Source organism: Centropristis striata, chromosome 16 (assembly GCF_030273125.1).
Source record: "Centropristis striata isolate RG_2023a ecotype Rhode Island chromosome 16, C.striata_1.0, whole genome shotgun sequence".
NCBI lineage: Eukaryota > Metazoa > Chordata > Actinopteri > Perciformes > Serranidae > Centropristis > Centropristis striata.
Genome location: NC_081532.1, coordinates 20,400,305 through 20,422,440, shown reverse-complemented (window position 1 = coordinate 20,422,440; position 22,136 = coordinate 20,400,305). Strand labels below are relative to the sequence as shown.

Genomic DNA, 22,136 nt, shown 5'->3' with positions numbered 1-22,136 from the left:
TCGTCCTTTTTGTTTACATAGCAGGTCAAGTGTCAAAATGCTCAATCATTCTGGTATGAAAATAATGAAAAGATTTGGAAAGATGCTTTTAAACTATTTGTCAAGACTTCTGCAAGGTTGCGATGTCACAACTATACTAGTGTACATAAAGGTAGAAAGTGCTGCTACAGTGAAGTTACAGTGATTCCCAGGCTGCAATGATGGTGCAGAGACCGAGGTTGTTTTCACATATAAAGTCTAGAGGACTCGATTTGGTGGTGAAGTTGCAACATTCACACTTTGCTTTATGAAGCGCACCAAGCATTGCAAACAAATATCACGCTGTGGGGGCTGTCCTTCGTCTGTTGGACTGACTATGTGAGGGAACGAGCTGACACTTTTTCGAAATCGTAGCCAAAAGCAACTGTGTTATGTGATCATCTGACCAACAGACTTTACTTCGTCATTAGACCATGTCTATCCATGAGACATTTTTCAAGGCTTCTACTACCTTGCCTGATGTTGATTCTCCTATCTATCCTATTGGTTTGGACTGTGTTCTCACCTGCAGCCGAACTCTTGGAATCGAATCGGGACCTGTTTTTTAGCAGACCAGAGTTCGGTTCTTTGTTCCACACCAAAGTTAATTTGAGCATTCACAACAGCAAAAAACAAATGGACTATGCAACGAAACACACCACGGTGTGTTTCAAGCGGACCAAACAGCTCAGGTGTGAATGCCCCCTCAGAGAGCACATGTAAAAGACCTAGGAACACTGACCAATTTAGAGCAAATTGGGTGTTTTATTTATGAATACATTCATTTATGAATACAGGTATATGCAAACAGAAAGAAAAAACAACTATGAACCTGAAAATGAGCAGAACATGTCCACTTTAAGGTTGTGAGCTCCAAACAGGTTTCTCCAGTGGTGTCAAAAGGCCAAATAGGTGTGAAAAGACTCATTTGTACATTCTGATCTAGACCGTGGCACACCCAGAACACAGATTGCAATTATATCAATATGTGCCAAAGGTCTGTTCTCCGATTCACAGTGTTTCAATGGGTTCACCAAGTTGACTGCAGTGTTTTGTAAATACAGACAAGTGTTAACATATTTCCCTAGATATTGTTATATAGGACATGCGTTGCAGTGTTTAAGTGAAAAGGTCACACCTCTTATCAAACATAACCTGAGGCAAACTGCTGTGTGTGCATTTTAACACTCAAACCATGCCAAACAAAGATTCTTTAATAAAGCCACAAGAAGTTGGGAGTGGCAAGAGTGGCTGCCTGAAGCGATCACACCAGAGATGCAATTGAAATGATTGACAGCTCATCCAGTTTTTATCTATCATCAATTATTGACAGAGTGAATTTATGATGAATAATCAGAATGGTTCTAAATCAGCTCCATACCATTTCACTGTTACGGGAAAAAACCCCTGAAACTATGACATGGCAAAGTCATCACAAAGGTTTTTTTAAGAAAACAACTGATTGTTAGTGATGGCCAAATGAAGCTTCATGATCCATTATCTTCATGTTCTGAGCCCACTAGATGGCATTAATGTTTTGTGATCTTAATTTTGACATCACTACTGCTTGTACATCGTACAAAGCATTACATTTTAATTATTATCATTATTAATTATCGTCTAGGATCTTCTTGCCTGAAGGAGATGGAGACCAAAATGTTGGCTATCTCACATCTTTGGTGTTGCAGTTTATGTTTTCTGTCTTGCACCTAAACTCCTTTGGATGCACGCACAATTTGTCCCTCTTTAATAACTTGCACTACAAAAAAAGCTCTATATTGTTCCTCTCGATTGGCACTTTATGTCAAACCATGGAGATTAAAATGTGGTTCATAAAATCTTCTATATGTGACACATACTGTGCAAAAGTTTTAGGCAGGTGTTAAAAAATGCTGTAAAATAAGAATTCTTTCAAAAAAGTAGAAAGAAGAAGAAAAATCGAAATCAAATCAATATTTGGTGTGACCACCCTTTGCCTTCAAACCAGCATCAAGACAGTAACGGAAAACATCAACAGCAGGGGAGATGACATAACTTGGGCAATTATTATTTCATGATTATAGGTCATAGACTCGAGCCTGGAAGAATACCCTTGAAGCATTTATGTATACCCTGTTTAATGAACAAATATATTGTTTTCTATCTCATCAACTGCCATTCCTCCCCCCCCCAGCACATGTGCTGTACACATGGTTTCAGGGTCTGTCTTGGCCTGAATTGAGCCTTTATAGGCAGAACTAACAGTGTGTGAGTGTGTACAGACGGAGCGGAAATGCTGGCAGTACTGTACATACCAGCGCAGAGGGTTTCTTAGCGAACCTACCCAGAATGTAAACAATGCACTGGCCTGTGGAGAGATTAAGAGAGGTGAACTTTTTAATGGTTGCTTTCACTTTAAAACCAGACGGCTCAGAGCACAAAAGTGGCATTACATGCAATCTTTGTACGGGCAAATTTAAATGTCACAGTACAAAGTACAAAGTCTTTAGCTTACCACTTGACAGCCAAATAAGCTGGTGTTAAAAGCTCTACCATAGAGTCTGTCAAATGCAACAAGAAAAGACTGCTCAAGGTACTGTGTTAATTTCAATATAATTTCTCCATTTCAATTTTACATGGAGCTATTTGTTTTTTTGTTAAATCTTGATAAAACACAGTAACCACTTCTGTATTACATGTATCTTAAGCACTCTTCTACATCAGGAGAAGAAAAGGAGAAAAAATTGAATATTTTTTAAAAGTCTTTGTAGTGCACTGACTCACACTAACACACTAAAACAAATGCTACTTATGAGTTATGGTATCATGAACACACTCCACACAGGAAGAGAGACGACAGGTTTTGAAAAAAATACATGAGATATGGAAACCACTCGTGAATATGTGAGATCGAATTTAGACAGGTAGAGACATGAAAAATGCACAATAAAAATACAATAAAAATACAACAGACCACATGAACACAGGAAGTGGTTCTCCTCTTATGAGCACATAACCAGCTTGTCTTCAGTGTGTTGACAGGTGTGATTAAGTATTCTCTTTAAGTCCAAAGAGGAGAAGCTCAGGGCTAACTTGACTGTTGAGCATCCTGGGCAGGTGAGAAAGCCTGCAGTCAGCCAGCCAGCCATGAAGGTGACCTGCTCCATTCACCTAACAAGACTGAGCCTTTAACAGGACAGTTATATATCATTGCACCTGGGCAATGCTGGTGAAGCTCAGATTACTGAACAACACAGAAAAAAAACCTGCAGCAGAATTCCCCCAGTCTATAAAGTAGGCATGCAGACTATTTAATCAAAGGGGCATCTGTATAAACAGTAGGCAATGGGACAAGATTATGGTATTGGAAGTGTTCTGGGTTCCGTTTACAGTCTGCTTGAGTAGTATTGACCAATCATGTTTGAGCAGGCTTTGGTTGAATGCAGGTAAACAGTCCGAAGAGGTGGAATGCATTGACCAGAATGCAATCTTGGAACTCATAAGCTATTTTTGACATGAATTAAGCTTTTTAAAAACATTTTTGCATTCATAATCAAAATGAATTGCCCCTTGTGGTATTAATAAAGTTGTTTGAATTGAATTGAATTGAATATGGGAATATATGTATATAGATGAGTCAAAATGTCATCTGGACCTAAAACACCTGCTAAAAGTATTGATGAAGTGCAAATCGGACTGCAAACAAAAACAGATGAATGGAAGAGGAAGTCTTGGCCTGGTATCCAGAACCCAAGAAATATTGGCTGTTGCCTCAGAAGAAAAAGTCATTGTCAGACAGATAGTCAATGGGTTCTGAGACTGAAGGGACAGGAACAAATAACAGAATGTGAAATACATGTCACAATGTTAATGGGATTATTGTAAATCCTACATAGAGTTATGCTCTGATAGACAAATGTTTATTGTATCCAGTTTAAAATGACACACATCATTAGTGGCAGATTAAACTGAATCATCTGAAGCTACAGTAATAAATTGTAATTCTGCATCTTTATGGATCTTTTGGCTGGTGACTGTAATCAACCAATGATTGTTTGAGAACAACATAAAACATAACTCTGTCATAACACGGTATGACCGGGATTGGAAAGTGTTTGTAATTGAAAAAGATCCAAGAGTGGTAAGTCTTCTCTAGAGAAATTATCGATTGCAAGAGAGTTTCCAAGCTAAACTGTTTCATGAATCATGAAATTCATGAATCAGGATCTCCAAACACATGGTTGCAACTAATAACTTAAGGTGATTGCAAATGTTAAAAAATTAACTTTCACAGATTCGATAAATGATTTGAGAGAGTTCAACTTAACGTAGTCGTGGTGGGACTCACAGATAAACTCACAACAAGATGTTATTATGATCTTTCCCAATATATCAGATGGTATTATACAGTAGGAGCGGCATGTCGTCACTGAATCAATTAAGTTTATTTAAGTGGTTTAGCTTCAGTTCTAGTTTACACAGACGTGTAGCAACAAGATTGTTTGCAAGTAACTAAATGATTAAAAAAGAAGATGAAACAGGATCTGTCTGACTCAACTCAGGAGATGACAGTGATCGATCATGTTGTTAGTTTGTCTTGCAGCATTTAATCTGCGCAGCATGTTGCAATGTCAGGGTAAAAATACCTTCTTCACAGGTTTAAAAAAAAGGAGATCAAATTGCTCCATCAGTCCCAATCAGGTGGTGATGTCCACCATCAGATCAGCCGAGACTGCATCAGGTTAATTAGATCTTAACAATAAAATAAAGTTAAACTCATTGTCAACCCACCTTTGTAGAGCTGTCTACCACCTTTTTGGTAAGAAGGAGAGTTTCTGCTCCAGCAATGCAAGGATAATGTGACATGATAAGGTGATATTGGTACCATGGCATCTGTAATGCATGATAAAAGTCTATATTGTGTTATATTGCTGTAATAGATTTTATTTTTCGTTCAAAACCCTGGCATAAAATAGTGAGGTTCATTTGAGGACAGGATATATCATGCATAAATCATAAAGCTAGATACAGTACTGCCTTACCCGCTGCTACTGCATGGTAGTGATTACTCATCAACCATGTATGAATGACGGCATTTTGTGAAAGAGGAAAGTAGTAATCTCTGATATGCACGGTTGTGTGTGTATGACGGGTCTCATATCTGCAAGAGCTCTTAAACAGAGACACACATTGTGACTCAGCCTCCTGTTCAAATATGTTTACATGGGACAGTGGAGGCGGCAATTGAGCTTTCTCAAAAGCTGCAAGGCCACATACTCAATAAGCTGTTTATCTAGTTACACTGTGTGTGTGTGTGTGTGTGTGTGTGTGTGTGTGTGTGTGTGTGTGTGTGCGTGTGTTTTTCAAGGGAACTGTGGATCACTGAACTCTCACACCCATACTGAGAGAGGATTTCCCGCCCCCACTGTCACTGCGACTTGCAGCCAAATGGTTTTATTGGCTGCCTGGAGCTTTGAGTGATGCAACACAGGTGATGTTGCTCTGCAGGTATTCAAACCTGCCTGCACCAGTGAGTACCTCGCCCGCGCGCCCATTTATTGTGTTTGTGCATGTGTCTGTGGGGAGTGTGATGCAATAACGCCGGAAGTGCTTCCTGCTGTGTGATTAAGAAATCTCTTCTCTCTGTGTCACATACGCATTCACACCACCCCCAGCTTTCATGTTATAAAGAGTGACTGAGGTGATATCTGACTACAAATACATTTTAAAAATCACTGGCTTCTGGTTATCTCATAGGATTCACATGGGCATCAGAATCCAAATACCAAAGGGCATTTATGTTGGAATTGAAATTGTATTTTAGCCTTACAGTTCTTCCAGACTCAAAAACGACAGTACAGGGCATTTCTACAGGCAGCAAAATACGACTCATATTTATGTTTAAAACTCTTGTCCGCTTCTTGCTGAAGTAGTAGTAGTAGTACATAACTTACATTTTTACGTACCTTCTGGTAGTCACATCAGCCTCCTAACTACTTCTCTTCTGGCATTTAGGTACATTTATTTACTGTTTAAACTGTCTTTTTTAAAATCCTTGCCAGGAGTTTTTTTGCCCTAAACCTAGGCCAGTGGTTTTGTAGTCTAAATTCACAGAAACTGCAGCCTTTTTTACAACCACGAACCGTACGTGTATGTATAATGACGTGTGCTACTTTAAGAACACTCCGCTGCACCGTGAGCCACTTTGACAAACACGCATGTGTCGTTATGGGTGGTATTGACAAACTGTCTATTCTGTTGTTAAGGTTGGATATGTTGTTGAATAATGAAACTGATTAACTTTTATTTTAAAAACTAATATAAACTATATAAATATAATATATATATATATGCATTCGGTTTTCACTTAAAAAAAAAAAAAATCAGTGTTGTATCTAGCATATTCTTACCTTTATCTTACCGTTGATTCTACCTTCTATATTTAGTATATATATATTATTGTTCATTCTATTTGTACTCTTGTTGCCTTCATATGGGGTCAAGTTTACTGTATTCGTGAGAGGCTGGCTGGCTGACTGACTGACTGTTTGTTGACGTTTTCAGAAATAGTGGAGGGTAAGTTGATATTGTTATTTCAGTCACAGAGTTTTTCTTGGATTGTAAAGTGGTTTCTTGTAAAAACTCTTAGCACAACATAAAGACAGACCTGAGCATTTTAAAGCAGACACGTTTAATTAGACTACTTTTTATGATTAATTCCTCAACGATTCTACCTTCTAGGCAAGTTTCCTCCCAAACTATCGCTAACACTTTGGTTGATTTGATTGATTGATTGATTGATTGATTAAACCAGAGTAATTCCCTCTCTTGTGTGAGTTGATCACATTCTGTATGTATGCAGGAGATGATTGAAAATCCCTCAGAGCCCATTAGCTTCTGCAGCTGATTTTCATGACAATTTTTTTAATGTTGCTGATTCCAGGTGCTGCAATCACTCTGCACAATCCCAGTCACAGCTGTGTGCACAGTATGAGGCAATAAAGTTGTGTCAATACAATCATAGCATCTGGAACACGTGGGAGGAGATAATTGATGGTTATAAAAGGACAAAATGACTGCACAGTCTGTCCTGGCAAAGATTAGAAAAAGGATGTCTTTTCCTCTTTACCATTCTTTGGCTTAATAAAAGTTTCGCTTTCATCTCCTATCTTCCCCTGATGAATCCACTTATTATCTCTGCTTACTCTGGCAAAACTTGGGTAATTTTACTTTGGCTCAAAATGACTCCAGAAAATGGCCAACATTACTTCTGCCACACAAATGAGCCACGTGTGTGCCATTGAACACACCAAACATGTTAATTGCTACTTTTTGTCTACATCCATCGAAAAGGCCACAACAATGACAAGTAACATATTGAGATCCAAGAAAAAGGCACAAAAATGACGTTCCAATGTTCCCAAACAGCTTGAACTACATATCTGAACTATGTGGACCAAGAGGATTGCTAACCTCTCAAATAGTAGGGGTGTAAACAAGACAGTTATAATGGTATTATTCACTATAATTCACAAAAAGTTCACTCTACAGCTTCATTCCTAGAGACTCAGTGCAGGTCATTTTATTTGGGTTGTGTGCATTCTCAATGGATTAAGCATTTTGGTATGTAACAGTATTTATACCGCACCTAGCCACCTACCAAAAAATCTCACTTTTCGAATATAGGACCAAACAAGCTACACTAACAATAGCCAGTATGCTCTTCTCTGTGAAAGGTGCTATAATAGCTCAAATATTATTAAGGCAGGTACTATCTAAACATTCACTAATGGGGAATAACACATGTATATATAGTTTGAATTCATTTGAACAGAACATACACAATTTAAACTTGGAATTTATGTTTTTTTGCTCAAGATTACAGGTTGGCGTGGTCCCAGTCCATCAATGATTTGAAGTAAATCAAAGTCTCAGTTCAGTCTGCTGTCGGATTTGTGAGTCAGAGTTGTTGTGGTGGTAATGTTACTGTAAGTAAGTTCTATTTTAATAGGCTGAAAACAGCCTTGTCTTTCCTCACAATCTCCCACCTACACTGTTAAATACAAAAAGCTTCCACACATTACTTCTCACTTTTAGAGGCTTTTGCGTCACAATAATCCATTCACAGCCTGGATGTGAATGGGCATGGAAATGATCAGAGTGATAGCATTTTATGATCCTCTACTGGTAGTCTGCTGCCATTATACGCTGAAAATGTTGAATGTGGACGGATCACCACAGACTGAATGTTATTGTTCCTGCGTTCAAGAGATAGTTTGAATTTCAAATTAAGTTAGAACAAGACAAGGCCAAAACCTAGTAAAGGGGTGATCATGTTTGGTCAATGTGACTTTGTGATTTTACAGGAATAGTTCTTGATAGTGTCTATGATGTAAGTATTTTGGATATTAGTAGTTAGGATGTTTTTTTAAACTGAAGTAAAAGCACTGTCCTTTTGAGGCAAATGACAACATCTTTGACCAAAAAGTTGCGTACTGTGAATCATGATCACTCACTCACTCACTCACTCACTCACTCACTCACATACCCATGTGTAGGGCTGACCAGGTGGTCAACCAAAAACACAACATGATATTTAGACTTACAAACCAATAGAGTTTAGAATATTAATGTACATGCTAGCAGCAATTGCCAGCTTGCATTGCACAGTGCTGGTAAAACTTCACATCCTGTGACAAACCAATGGTAGTGATGTGTATTAGAGGCAGTATAGTGTATTTCTTACAAGTTGTTATGGTGACATTATGAAAAAAGCCCCCTACTTTTTTGTGTCATCCTGCTTTTATCTGCTACTGACACATTTTTAACATGACTATCCTAACACAGGCTGTGCCCTCTGTGACTCTCTTAGGCAGGTGGAGGTAACGGTTCTGACACTGCTGGACTTAAACGCCCAGCGACACGGAGGTCAGACAGGGACACGAGTGTTCCAGACACCTAGAGTACACTGTTCAGAGATCAGGTGAACAGAAAGACATGGAGGGTATCCGTGAGTATTGTGCACATGTGTGTGTTTGTTTGTGTGTGTGTGTGTGTGTGTGTGTGTGTGTGTGTGTGTGTGTTTGTGTGTGTGTGTAGCGGGGGATGGGCATTTCTCCTGAGGGGAATGGCATTACATCGTGTCTACACTGCATATCTACCTGTCAACCTGCGGAGGCCAAGGAGCGCTCAGACAGCCTATGGAGGTTGGCCAGAACGCCCACGTTGGCAGATGCCATACACATGTGCATGAATGCCTATACACACATTAACACACACACACACATCTTGACAGAGGCATCCCTCAGCAGACACATGCCTTGCTGCACAAAAGCGTACAAAACGCAATAAACAATTTACAAACATGCAGTGGCGTGTCTACATTTTTTTGACTGGGGAGGCCCAAGTGAGGCACTGACTTATGCAGGGGTGGCATGCAGTAGGTGGGTGGGCACACACACCCACTGGAATACCAATTATTTATAATTTCTATCTCGAATGCTGACATCAATTTTAACCCTTAGAGACCAACCATAGATCCATTTTTGTCTGTTTTGGCACGGAAAAGTGGATTTTTCAGGGGGTGATAGCAGGTCAAATAGATGCTTCATAGAAGGGGTGTACATCATCTTAAAACAGGGACCCTGAAGATTTAAGATGCAGCTCAGAACTGTGTCAAGTTCTTCCAGTTATGAATCTGGAATAAATATTGTGTTTTGTTAGGTGTCAAAGGCTTAGGCAATTTTCAAGTTCAATTATGTCTCAAAAGTGATACCATTTGTCTTTGTGTAAAATTTTAGCACTTTTGACAATGCATGAATAAAAATGGTCAAAATCCCTCCAAATACAACATCAAGACCTCAAGAAACGCCACAGCAAATCCATGCTGTGATTTGGCATTAAAAAACCTTTGACATTTTGGAGATTTCTGCATTTTTCAGTGTATGGATGGCAAATACTTCTGTTCTGTAAACTGCGAAGAAACCCCCTTATTGTCAATATCCATGATCTCTAGTTTAAGGTTGTTGTTTCATGAGGCTGTGATTATCCTAGAGTTCACAGCATTTTAGGTCAAGTTGAATCGAATTTACATTAAAGGTTACAACTAATGTGACATAATGCAGACCCCAACATTAATAGACACTAATTTCTAAAGACATTATTATATTCATGTGTATGTAAAGCACTTTGAATTACCTTGTGTATAAACTTGCCTTGCCTTGCCTTGCCTATATTATATTATTTATATGTAATCAAGCTGTGTAAAAGTGAAATAAGTTGAAACACTTACCTTGTTAGTGAGTAACTGGCACACTTGAGGGACATAGTCGATTAGGCATCCTCCACTGGGGAATGCTGGGATATGAAGTGCTGAAGAGCCTCCCAGAGCACTAATTGAAAAAATGAAAGCATATAAATAAACATATTTAAATTACATAGCACATACAGTTAGTCTCTGTGCCACCACAACAACCTGTAGGACAATTTAAGCTTTTTTTTGACCACCTGCCTTAATGGAAAATGTATGTAAACTAATGAGCAAGAAGACAGAGGACATCAGTTGGCTGCCATGTACTGAAGTTGTGGAATTAAAAAATAAAGGAGTGACTCATGCCTGTAGCATCCTCCTCATTCTCCTTCACTCGTTCATTTATTTATTTTGACATCCTCCTGATTCAATCCTGCAGCACAGCTCCATTAGTGATTAGTGCATGCTTGTTTAATCAGGAAATCTGCTGCTGCAGCTCCCTAATGACTAACCAACCGAAGTAGTCACTCCCTCGTTTTTTTTTTCTGATGTGGGGCAAAAACAGAGGGAATACCCCGAGGATGGGTTAAAGGTCTTAAGGAACCTCTTATTGGCTTTTAATGCTCATTTAAAGACACATAGAGGAGGATTTCTTCCGCTGCTTTCTATTTATATTCCATCCTTCATTATAGAAGGACAGTTGGAGGGCATTTAGTAACGCTGTTTTTTTAAAAGCAACACAGAAGTGGATGACTTCCGTTTACCAGGTTAAGGATGCATGTAAATAGCCGACATCATGCAACATTATGTCAAATGTCAAAGAGCACGTATGTTGAGATGCAGTCCCTCGGGCTTGTTCTTTAGCTGATCAGAAAGGCTATGATGTAAAAATGGTAACAGTGTATGTAAAGGTAAAACACAACAACAGTGAGTCACAGACCAAGGCCATGATCCCAGCAATTTCATCACATCTTCTATGAGCTGTTTCTCAGTTTTTTGAGCCAAGTCCAGGTCACGCCTCGAGTCTTTGAGACATGACTTACAAGCCAAAAACAGAAAGTTTTTCTGATCCATCATTGCTTAGTATAAAAATTACCAAAAACTTATATTTTAAATGGAAATGGGGCATTGGAAAGGGACAGTAAACCCTTAAAAAAATTATAAATGTAATGCTATATATTAATCTACTGTTTTGGTGTGCATTCTAGATGGAAAATTCTTCACAACAAGGTCTGTGGATTATCTTGAGTAACATGATTTCTATAAAGGAGAGATTGCTGTTGAGTTTCTGAAATATATTTTCTTGGTGTTTGTGCACCACAAGTGAAGTGCTAATTTTTTCTATTATAGTCAAGAAAAAGCCGACTTCTTTACAGCAGGTATTGCCAACACTCGGCATCCCACACCAAAACAATCAAGTCTGATAAATAGTGCTACAGGTAAGAAAAAAAAAATATGGAGAACTGTCCCTTTTAAATCCAATTGCAAGTAATGAATCAATAATCAGTAATGAGTCAAATAGTTATAAGACAACCCTGAAGATGAAGGTGCAAAACTAGGTACATAAAACTATTAAGCTACTCATTTATGTGTATAGGCTCATACATTTCGTGAGTTAATATTACAGATTTCTCCATTTCAGCCGCTGCAAATGAAGCTGTGCATTAGGTTATTGCTCAAAAAGACACAACGACACAAAGTAGAGCACTCTTCAGCAATTATGGTCACCAGATCAAGTCTTCTAAGCTTCGCCAAATCAAGTCTTAAGGAGTTTGTGTCTGAAATAATTTGGTCCCCACAGCAGATGAGTCTAAGTCGAATCACAAGTCCACAGCTCTGCATCATCCATCCACAGCCACAAAGAAATAGCTTTTCCCCCATGGTTTATAAAATGTTGTATGACAATATTTTACACATATTCTCATTGTTGCAAGCTGAGGTAGTGTTACATGAGGCTGTTATCATCCTAGAGGTCACAGCACCAAATTTACTCTAACTTTGGAGCATTATTTAGCCCCTTTCAGAGAAGCTAGCATGACGTTGTTGGTACCAATCGATGCTTTAGGTCACATGTTTAAAGAATGTTTTAAAATAGGGCCATAAGAGAAATAGCTTTTCTCCCCCATGAAAATACTTAATTTTTTTTTTCTTATTGTTACAAGCTGAAAGGCAGTGACTCACGCTGAAGTTTTGAAGAGTTTCACAATGAAGAAAATTCCAAAGAAATGTTGTGGGAGTTCAGAAAAAGGGGGGTGGATCACATCATCATGATGAGCAAATCATCATGGACTCCACCTGTCATTACCAAAAACCGCAAATATTTATGGGAAAATGATGTCTTCACAGAGGTCAGGAAGAGGACAGGTAGTCTTGAGAGGTCAATACAACTAATGCAGTTTTTAATGATACTCTGAATTGCTAATAGTAAAAGATAAGAATCACGTACATCCACAAAGATTTGAATATATTAAACACTTGGCTGGTGTAAGATCTTTTCGCAAACTGATACTCAACTGAATATTATCCATCCGTCCATCTGTCTTTTTTCTTGTGCTTATCCGGGGCCGGGTCTTGGGGTCATTAGGCTAAGCAAGATAATCTAGACGTTCCTCTCCCCAGCAATTTAACTGAATATTCATTCAGTTCAGTAATATTCAGCAGAGAACTGAATATTAATAATGCCTTATTCAGAGGGAAGACATGCAAACTGTCATGAATCCATTTTCATTGTCAAAATCCCTTTCTCCAAAACTCCAAAGCCACCATTTACAGCAGGCTTTGTGCACATAATTAGCATTAGCTTGTGCATTTTGCGGCGCACCAACAAATGGTCGATTGAAAATGGCTCGAGGAGACGAGAAGAGAAGCCTTTGAAAGTGAAAATCTAAATGATGCCCATCTATCCTCCCACAGATCTAAGAATAGCTCCATATCATTCAGATGGAAATGCGGACACAGGCACAAAATAGATGGTGGGGTGTTCGTCACTCATGTGTCAATGGCAGGCATGTGAACAAATGTGATGCATTTTGGATTTCAATGGTTTCGCCTCTTGAACACTCAATTAAATGGAGGCTGACTAGACGGCAACCTCTTGTGTTAGCATCAAACAAAGGTCTTCCAACATGTAAAAACCGGACTGAAACATTTGTTCTTCACTGGTCTCGTTTTAGGTTCTGCATCCATTTCCCTTAGATATAACACCACAGTCCACATATAGACTTTGGTTTATTTCTATCCATTCATTTATTCTGTTACTGGTAACTGGTAAGATGCTCTGTGGATGGCCCAGAACACTCTTGAGGGATTATATATCTCATATGGCCTGTGATCGCCTCAGGGTCCTCTAAGTAGAGCTGGAAAACATTGCTTTGGAGAGGGACATGCAGAATACCTTTCTTAGCCTGCTGTACATGCAACCCGGCCAAGATAAGTGGATAAAAATGGATGGATGGATTTGACATGTTAATGGATTAAAACACGTGACCTGCAGGCTTTTATTACACAAAATATAATATATATCTGCTGCAACAGAATGCCACTGGAGTTTAAAATCAATGTTTTAAAAAGAAATCCATCAATCGCAGTTACAAGTATTCCAGGCTACTGAAAAAGTTCTTACAGCACAACATGTGAACAGGTCTGATAAAAAAAGAAGAGGAAAAGAAAAACAGCTGCAGCTGAGTTAGAAGAATATTGTTTACAAGACAAGGAGACTTCACTGCATTAAACTTTTTCTTTGTGTGTGTTTAGTGTTCTGCTGAAATACACCATGTAGGCGGGGCGAAGCGGGGTCATCTACCTGCTACACAGACTCAGTGTTTGCGGTGTGTGGTTGCTTTTTCACTAAGTGACAATACAGTTTGTTATTCAAAGTTTGGAAGTGTAGGCTATCTTAACTGAATTAATTAACTGGGTTGTTTTAACTGTAGGATCATGGATACACATTGGTTTGATTCATTTATCTTAAAATGTAAAAACACACAACAGCTGCTTGAGAATAGAGATGGCCTGTGTGATGCTGGTGCAGGTTTCCGCAGTCAGTGTAGCAGCTTCACTTGATTACAATGGATGTGCTCTCCTGCAGGAGACATGTCCAATGTATTTTGCTCATAAGGACGAAATACAAACAATCTTTCTATACAACAATGTATAGACTCCCAACAAGTAGACAGATTAGGACACATCAGCGTTTACACATGTATCATGCAGCTCCAAGGGTGACCGTTTGGGTTTCGATTGCATTACTACAAATGCCACTTTCTCTAGGTCAAACTGCCCTGCCCACATTTATTATATCACAACAACAACTCGAGTTGCTTGATTTCAACTCTGTGTCTCGGGTTAGCTATGAAGATGTTGGTGCTGCCTATTTTCATGTTCCTGGTGTTTACACTTCAAAATATATGTGGTCAAACGTCCTTGACCACCTCGGCAAGTGGTTTGAGTGATGCGATCACAATGTGTCTTGGACCCGGTTTACACTTGTATTTAATACTGCCCAAGAGGCATTTTTTTTGTGTGTAAACGGGGTCCAAAAAGAGTGAGTGCATTCCAAAACAAGAGAGCCGGGGAGAAGCGGCCAAAGGACAAATCCTGCTCATTGTGCCTTTAAGTAAAACAAGGCTGAATAAATTACGTTTCATCATAGCCAGGCTGTTGTAAAGCAGCTAGCTTATCTTCAAACAGCTCAAGACTTTGGAAAGCAGAAACTTTCAACAGATGGGTGAGGATCATGTCATCGTCAGAGCTGGTATCAAAAGGCTTCTTGTGTGGTAAAGTGGCATGCTGTAGTGCCTCCTCTCACCTCAGGAAGTGGGAAAGTCCTTCTCAATAGTCCTGAAATGTTCTATATTTTGAAGTAATGTTTTCCGAAGCTGACCCACTCTGGATAGATCCAACCCACCAGTTGGGATCACACACATGATTGAAAGTGTTCACCCTCAACCTTGAACAGGCCCAACAATCTCAACGTGAAAAATGCTGACTGAAGCGCATTTTTCTTGAACACGAGCCATATTTTACTGTGGGCGGCTGTATAAATTGCACTGAGATGCCAAAACTGAGAATCAAACATGTGAGAAGCTACAAGGTCAAGCTGAGGGGGAGAATTAAATTAGGCAGCAAGTGAACAAATGCAGACCTCCAGTCCATATTTAAGTGGCTGTGATGATCCACAAAGATTACACAGGATTGTGATAAGCAAAAATACAACATACAAGTGTGTAAATAGTAAAAGGAGACCCCAGTGAGATGATGATCAGTGTATTGGAACTGTCCTTCCGTAACGTCGGGGGATTCATATGAAACCACAGAATTAATGCAGTTGCGGACAGATTTCCTCACTTTTAGTCCCAAATACTACATAAATGCTGGATCCTAAAATCGGATATTTTTGTTAGACGCTCTGCCGTGTAAATGAGTAGTGCTCCCTTCACCCTAGGCTGACTTTTATGTGTAATATCAGTGGAGTTCCCCTCTAACCAGACAGTGACCAGACAGTGACCAGACAGCACACTGACCACAGTAATCAGCTTCAGGTAATAATGTAAAAAAAAAAAGAAAAGAAAAAGGTTTGGAAGTGACTGATAGGAATCTATGTGCACATTTTGACTCTGGGTCATGTTAACATATACAAATGAATATCTGAAATCTAAAAAAACAAACAATAAAATTATGTTATGGTATGATATCTATGCTAATGTGATCAGACTTACAGTAAGAGCTTTAGACTGAGCCTCCTGTGGGTGGGCTCTGAATCTAGACATAATGGTGTTTTATTTTCCAAGTGGCACCCTGAAGAGTCCCGGCTTCTGTCTCCACTGGTGACATCGCTCTCAACACTACCCACACATACCAGAGTCATCATGCAGACATGCTGCCTAACACAACCCCTCTGAGCAATGCAACCTACTGTACTGTATGACATATTTACAGTAGACAGTGGTACACGCACACATGTAAACAAACAAACACACACACACACACACACACACACACACACACACTCATGCAGTACAGTGACAGGGCTGCCTGTGACTTCATCAACCAAAGAGATTATCCTCCGTGACTCAGGTGGATGGTGACGAAGCTCAGTTTGTTTATTTGTGTGTGGTTTTGTGTGCGTGTGACAGTGCAGTGACAGCGTGAGAGCAGATAAAGGCTCAATTGGAAAGAGGGCAGACATGATTCATTACCAAAGTGAAAGATAAGGCCAAGAAGAAACTGTTTGGAGATTCTAATGTAGTTTCAAAGCAGCAACATTTCCATTTTGATTGCCTTCTTTATTTCCTAAAGCCTGGAGGGTCCTCAGAGGCCCACATATGACTCTGCTTGTTGACTGTTTGGACTAAATAACATCCTATTCTTCCTGTGTGACTGGACAAGGCGCCCTTGGCCTGTGGCAATAGGAGTCAGTAACCTTTCTGTTACGAGGTGACCATCCTTTTAACTGATTCTTTTATTCATCATCCACAAGATTAATAAAGGGCCTCAATAACACACTCTCACTAGTATATGCTAAATTTTCTTACTGAACACTATCACCTTTTTAATTGGTGCCGGTTAATGTATTTGGTGATAAGAGCTCCATGCAATCCTCTGCAGGTTGTGACTATACTACTACCATTGTATATAAATGAGTTACTGAGCCACTACAGGTGAATTGGGTATTTTTTTTATAACTCATAGATATCACTCTGAAATTTCCCCAGTTTATTATTTACACTAAGACAATTTTATCTTGCATTTTGAGTTTTCTGAAATTTCAGTTTAGATATGCAAATGAGGTCATTAAATATGCACTAATTTCCAGGACATAAATCTGAACACTGGATAAAGCAAATTTTAAATATTATTTTGTTGATATATTAGATTCAAACTTTTTTATAGAAGAAAATTGGGTAACACTTTACTTGAAGGTATCGTCATAATAGTGACATGATACTGTCATAACTGTGACATGACACAGTCATAAACGTGTCATAAACATTATGTCAATGTCATTAACGTTTATGACTGCTGTCATTAAGTGTCATTCGGTTTTTGTCATGACAAGTTGACATTCCTTGTGTACTGGATTGCTCCTCCTGAACCCTTCCTCCAATTTAGTGTACTGTAAATAGTAGTGAAAACAAAAAAAATATTGTCATATGTAATTGTATGTCAGTTTGTACTTCGTGATATGTTAATGACAAATCAAAATGTTACCACTTTACTTGAGGTCAAAGAATATCTTCATTACAGCGTCATAATGGTGTCATGACAGTCAGTTTTGGGTATCTTGTCGGTATTCTGTCAAACATCTATGACCAAGTGCTAGAATTGGTCTGTAACCTTGCACATCTAATTATAATAATCATTATGCCAACTTGCCATAAACACAAATATAGAAACATATTTTGTTTATGTCAAGTTGCCATGACAAAGACATTTTGTGGTAATGTCACTTTGATTAAAGTCAAGTTGTCATAATCAAGACAACCCAAGGAATGTCAACTTGTCATGACAAAAACCGAATGACACTTAATGACAGCAGTCATAAACGTTTATGACATTGACATAATGTTTATGACACGTTTATGACTGTGTCATGTCACAGTTATGACAGTATCATGTCACTATTATGACGATACCTTCAAGTAAAGTGTTACCGAAAATTGTCTTATCTCCTTTTATTTCATAAATCAGAAAAAAAAGTGTCAAAAGCAAAAAAAAAATAAATTTTCGTCATATTTTAGGGACAAAATGTTATATAAATAAGGGTATAAATGATATATAAACAAACCCCTCTCTACAAACCTTCACAATATAGTAGAATAAAACTGATGAGTTTGGTGTCTCTAAGTGGAGATTTATGGCTCAGATCATGAGCAAAACTCATTTTATGAAAACAGCCTTGAAACATACATTCTTAATGGAAATGACTATTTGAAGACAAAATATTGAATCAAATTAATACCAACAACAATATTGAAAATGTAAAACACATAATATTCTACAGGAAAGTGGGAGCTTTCTAACGATGATGCCTGTGATGATGAGGTTTAGACTGGGTTCACGGAACTACATGCTGCAACAGAACTTTTACTGAATTTAGGAGAAATCTACAGGCACAAATGGATCAAATATAGTAAAATATACATCTAAATGTTTGTTTCACCTTAAATTCCCCCTCCAGACATGTTTTCAAGCATATAAAAATACTTGGCTACTATTCATATTTAACGACACGGTTTTCCCCACATAAAAAGTAAAGAAAAAACTACCTCTAACTTATAAATTCTGGATCTGGTACAAAGATACTCTCATCCCGTCCATCGCTGCTAGCTGGCTACGTTGACTGCAGTGCATGAGCAGAGCAGTGCTGCTTCAAGATAGGTTGACTGTCACTGGTAAAAGGGAGCAGCGTGCACTGTTACCTTGAGGCAGCAAGCGATTGCATCACCGACCAATAAAAACCTGGTCTAAAGTCAGTGATGCAGAACCTGGTGTTAGTGTCGGTATCTGGTTGTTTTCTCTGTTAGAGGAAACATTAGTTTAGAGCACATAAACGTGAGAGTGGAGAGGACTGTGTGAGTGTTTCTTTTGTGTTCTTGTAGTCAGAAAATGTTTCCAACATTTCTTGTTATTCACCTGTCACCAAAAAAAGAGGTGCGAACTGAACCGTGCATTTAGAGAATCATGACACCGCTATTATTTTGTCATGAATACTTCTTTGTTTCTGACTAAAAGGTTTTAAACTGTGTTTTTGAGGGTCACATTGGCCAAGATCACTCTTTCTCTCTGTTTCTCTCTCTCACACACACACACATGAAAGTAATACAAAATCAAGAAGAAAATGTGTGTATAAAAATAAAGGCTGTATTATTCTGCACTGCATCGTAAGGGCTATGTTTCTGTCTCTAATCTTGCTCAAATAAATATCAAATACTTTTATTATTTTTCCCCTTTCCTTTCTTTAAAAGGAAAAAAAATGCACGCTATTTTCACATTTTGTTCTCTTTACGATAACATTTTAATGACCAAAACTGGTCAGATGTAACATTTTGATTTCGGTGAAGACATGAAGCATGAACACATACTGTATACTGAACACTGGGGATTTAGGATGGCCTACATATTGAGGAAAACATACTTCCATTAACAAAGCAGCATTACAAAACTGCCTTCATGTGGACTTACAGAAAAACACAATGCAGTTGTGTTCAAGGAGACAAGGAGGAGGAAAAAGTGTCAGAGTGCTTTGAGCTGCAGAGTATCAGAGAGGTGTCTGCACTGATATCTTAGACTGTTGAGTGGGTTTGCTGGGTCAGTGGTGAATTTATTTTATCAGACTGACAATTCCTGACTGTGACAAGACGTTCACAAAACCTTGAAAAATATCTGATCAAAATGCAAAGATTTTCAAAGGCTATAAAACACCTCAACAGACCCTGGAGAAGGGACACACAAACTGTACACCCACACAGGCACATGCACACACATTCTCACACACATCAGCAGGCAGGCAGGCACGTACACACACACACACACACACACACACACACACACACACACACACACACACACACACACACACAGGCACCTACAGGCAAATGCAGATACACAAACATTAGTGCACTGCAGCCTAAAACTGTCTCTCTGTGTTGATTTTTCTGGGCTCCTAAATCTGGTTTGGGGGCAGAGACGGTGCCCACTCGATTCTTTTATGCCATGCAGCAGGTTTTCTGGGGGAAGGAGAGATGTATCCAACTCATCTCATGGGCACAGTACAATCAGGTAAACGAGAAGTAAAAGTGAAAATGAAAAGAACGACGAGTCTGGTTACAAAATGATTGGAAGAGACCATTTGTTTTGCTGCAGATGTGTTGTGGTTGATGGCTACAGAGCCAATTTAATCCTGAAATACTGGAATTCTCTAAAGCTGAAATGACAAATCATTCACTATTACACAGTACCCGACTTGACCCTAATGATCAGAATCAGGGCAAATTGTAATGGACTGGAGTAACCTAAATGAAAATCAGATTCTTTCTTGTAATGTATTCTGCTGTTCTGTCTGCTGTCAGCATTTCACTCAGTGAAAAATAATTTAACTGCACCAGTGATTGACTCCATTGTGACAAAATTGCTAATGCTAGTGAATTTGTTATCCCTTAAAGATCAGTGTCCAAACCTTTCAGTTAGCAGCTTCTCAATTCATAAAACGGAAGACAAACGGAAGTTGATGGCAGGTCAAAACAAAAATTGTGTGTTGTGAGTTTTATGTGCTCTACTACTGTACAAGTCGGAGTGCTTCTGTAAGGTGTCCCTGAGAGCTCATAGTGCTGCAACTTAAGAAAACACATGCAAATACACAAAACAAGCAAAATGAGAAAGCATTTTCATCAATTTGACAACACAAGCGCAACATTTAGAAAACGCGCTAGGCTCAAAGACCACAACACAACCCGATAAGAAAATGCGCTGCAAATAGAATAGAACACAATAAAGGTGTTTCCAGAGGACCCTTAAAAGTGATGCACACGTCTGGACATTCATGTGATATTATTAAGTTATTTCAAGATAATGATAATTTCACGTTATACCGATCATAGCATGCTAACGTTCACAGCCGATTGATAGCATGTGAACGTTAGCCAGTGTAGGTACCAGATCGGCTTGGCCTGCCAGATCGGCTCTGGGTCCTTTGTCTGCTGCTGATTACGTCACAAAAAACGCTATCTACAGCAACGCGACTCAGACAAATTAAATAGCATTCGACTTATAGATAGACAGACAGAAAGATAGATACAGCCAATGTACAGCCAATCCAATTGTACCCCCATTCAAGCGTACAGCCAATCTGGCAGGCCGAGCCCATCTGGTACCTACACCCATAGATGTCTATGCCTACACTGGCGATCGATAGCATGCTAATGTTAGCCGGCGATCGATAGCATGCTAGTGTAAGCAGGCGAGCAGGACCAAGACCAACTCGGTGCCGTTGAGAGAGACCAACTTAAACGTGTATCATTAATTTATTTGATTTGTTTAACTGCAATGTGATTGATACGGGCTAGTGGGCTAACGCTATATGTCACGTTATATCATGAAAATATCATTATCATGAAATAACATGATAATTTCACGTTATAACATAATAAGGTGAAATTATAATTATCTTGAAATAACTTGATAATATCACATGCATGTCCAGACATGAGCATCACTTTTAAGTGTTCCCTAGAAACACTTCTGTTGTGTTGTCTTTGCAGCGTGTTTTCTAAATGCTGCACTTGTGTTGTCAAATTGATGAAGATGTTTTCTCAATTCGCTTGTGTTTTGTGTATTTGCATATGTTTTCTTAAGTTGCAGCTCTGTGAGCTCTCAGGGCCACCGTACTTCTGTGGCCCAACAACAAAAATAACTTGTCTTATCTCTTTACAGCAATTTCAGGAGTCACATTTCCTACTTCCTTAATATCAGATCAATTAACTGAAACTCATACATGTAATACTTTTGAAGCAGGGCCTGCAGTATTTGCTAACTCATGAAAAACAAGATATATAACATTTAGTACACTACAGTTATCAGACATGTTACATATTCAGGAACCATTTACATAGAAATATTTGATTGGACTTGGTATGGGAGCTATCCAACATTAAATTACTGTACAATTCTTTTTTCTTTTTTTTAAAGCAAAAATCCCAAACATTCTGTGACTCTGGCCACAAACACTCAGCGGTGAGCATGTTCTATAAGCACCTATAATCGATATTTTTATATTAAAAATAAATAAATAAATAAATAAATAAAATAAAATAAAATAAAAATAGATTATAGAATACTTGTATGTGAAAGGAGGCTCACTCTGCAGTTCCTCTTTGCTCCATTTAGTGTTTTG

The 22,136-nt window shown here is 38.7% G+C and overlaps 1 protein-coding gene across 2 annotated transcripts in view; it reads right to left on the bottom strand.

The window, feature by feature from the left end:
* babam2 (BRISC and BRCA1 A complex member 2) overlaps positions 1-22,136 on the bottom strand; it is a 101,061-nt gene that overhangs the window by 5,189 nt on the left and 73,736 nt on the right. For both annotated transcript variants that reach the window (XM_059353582.1, XM_059353583.1), the window contains exon 8: positions 10,289-10,388. In XM_059353582.1, the coding sequence (XP_059209565.1) occupies positions 10,289-10,388 (100 nt within the window). The remainder of the gene's footprint in view (positions 1-10,288; positions 10,389-22,136) is intronic.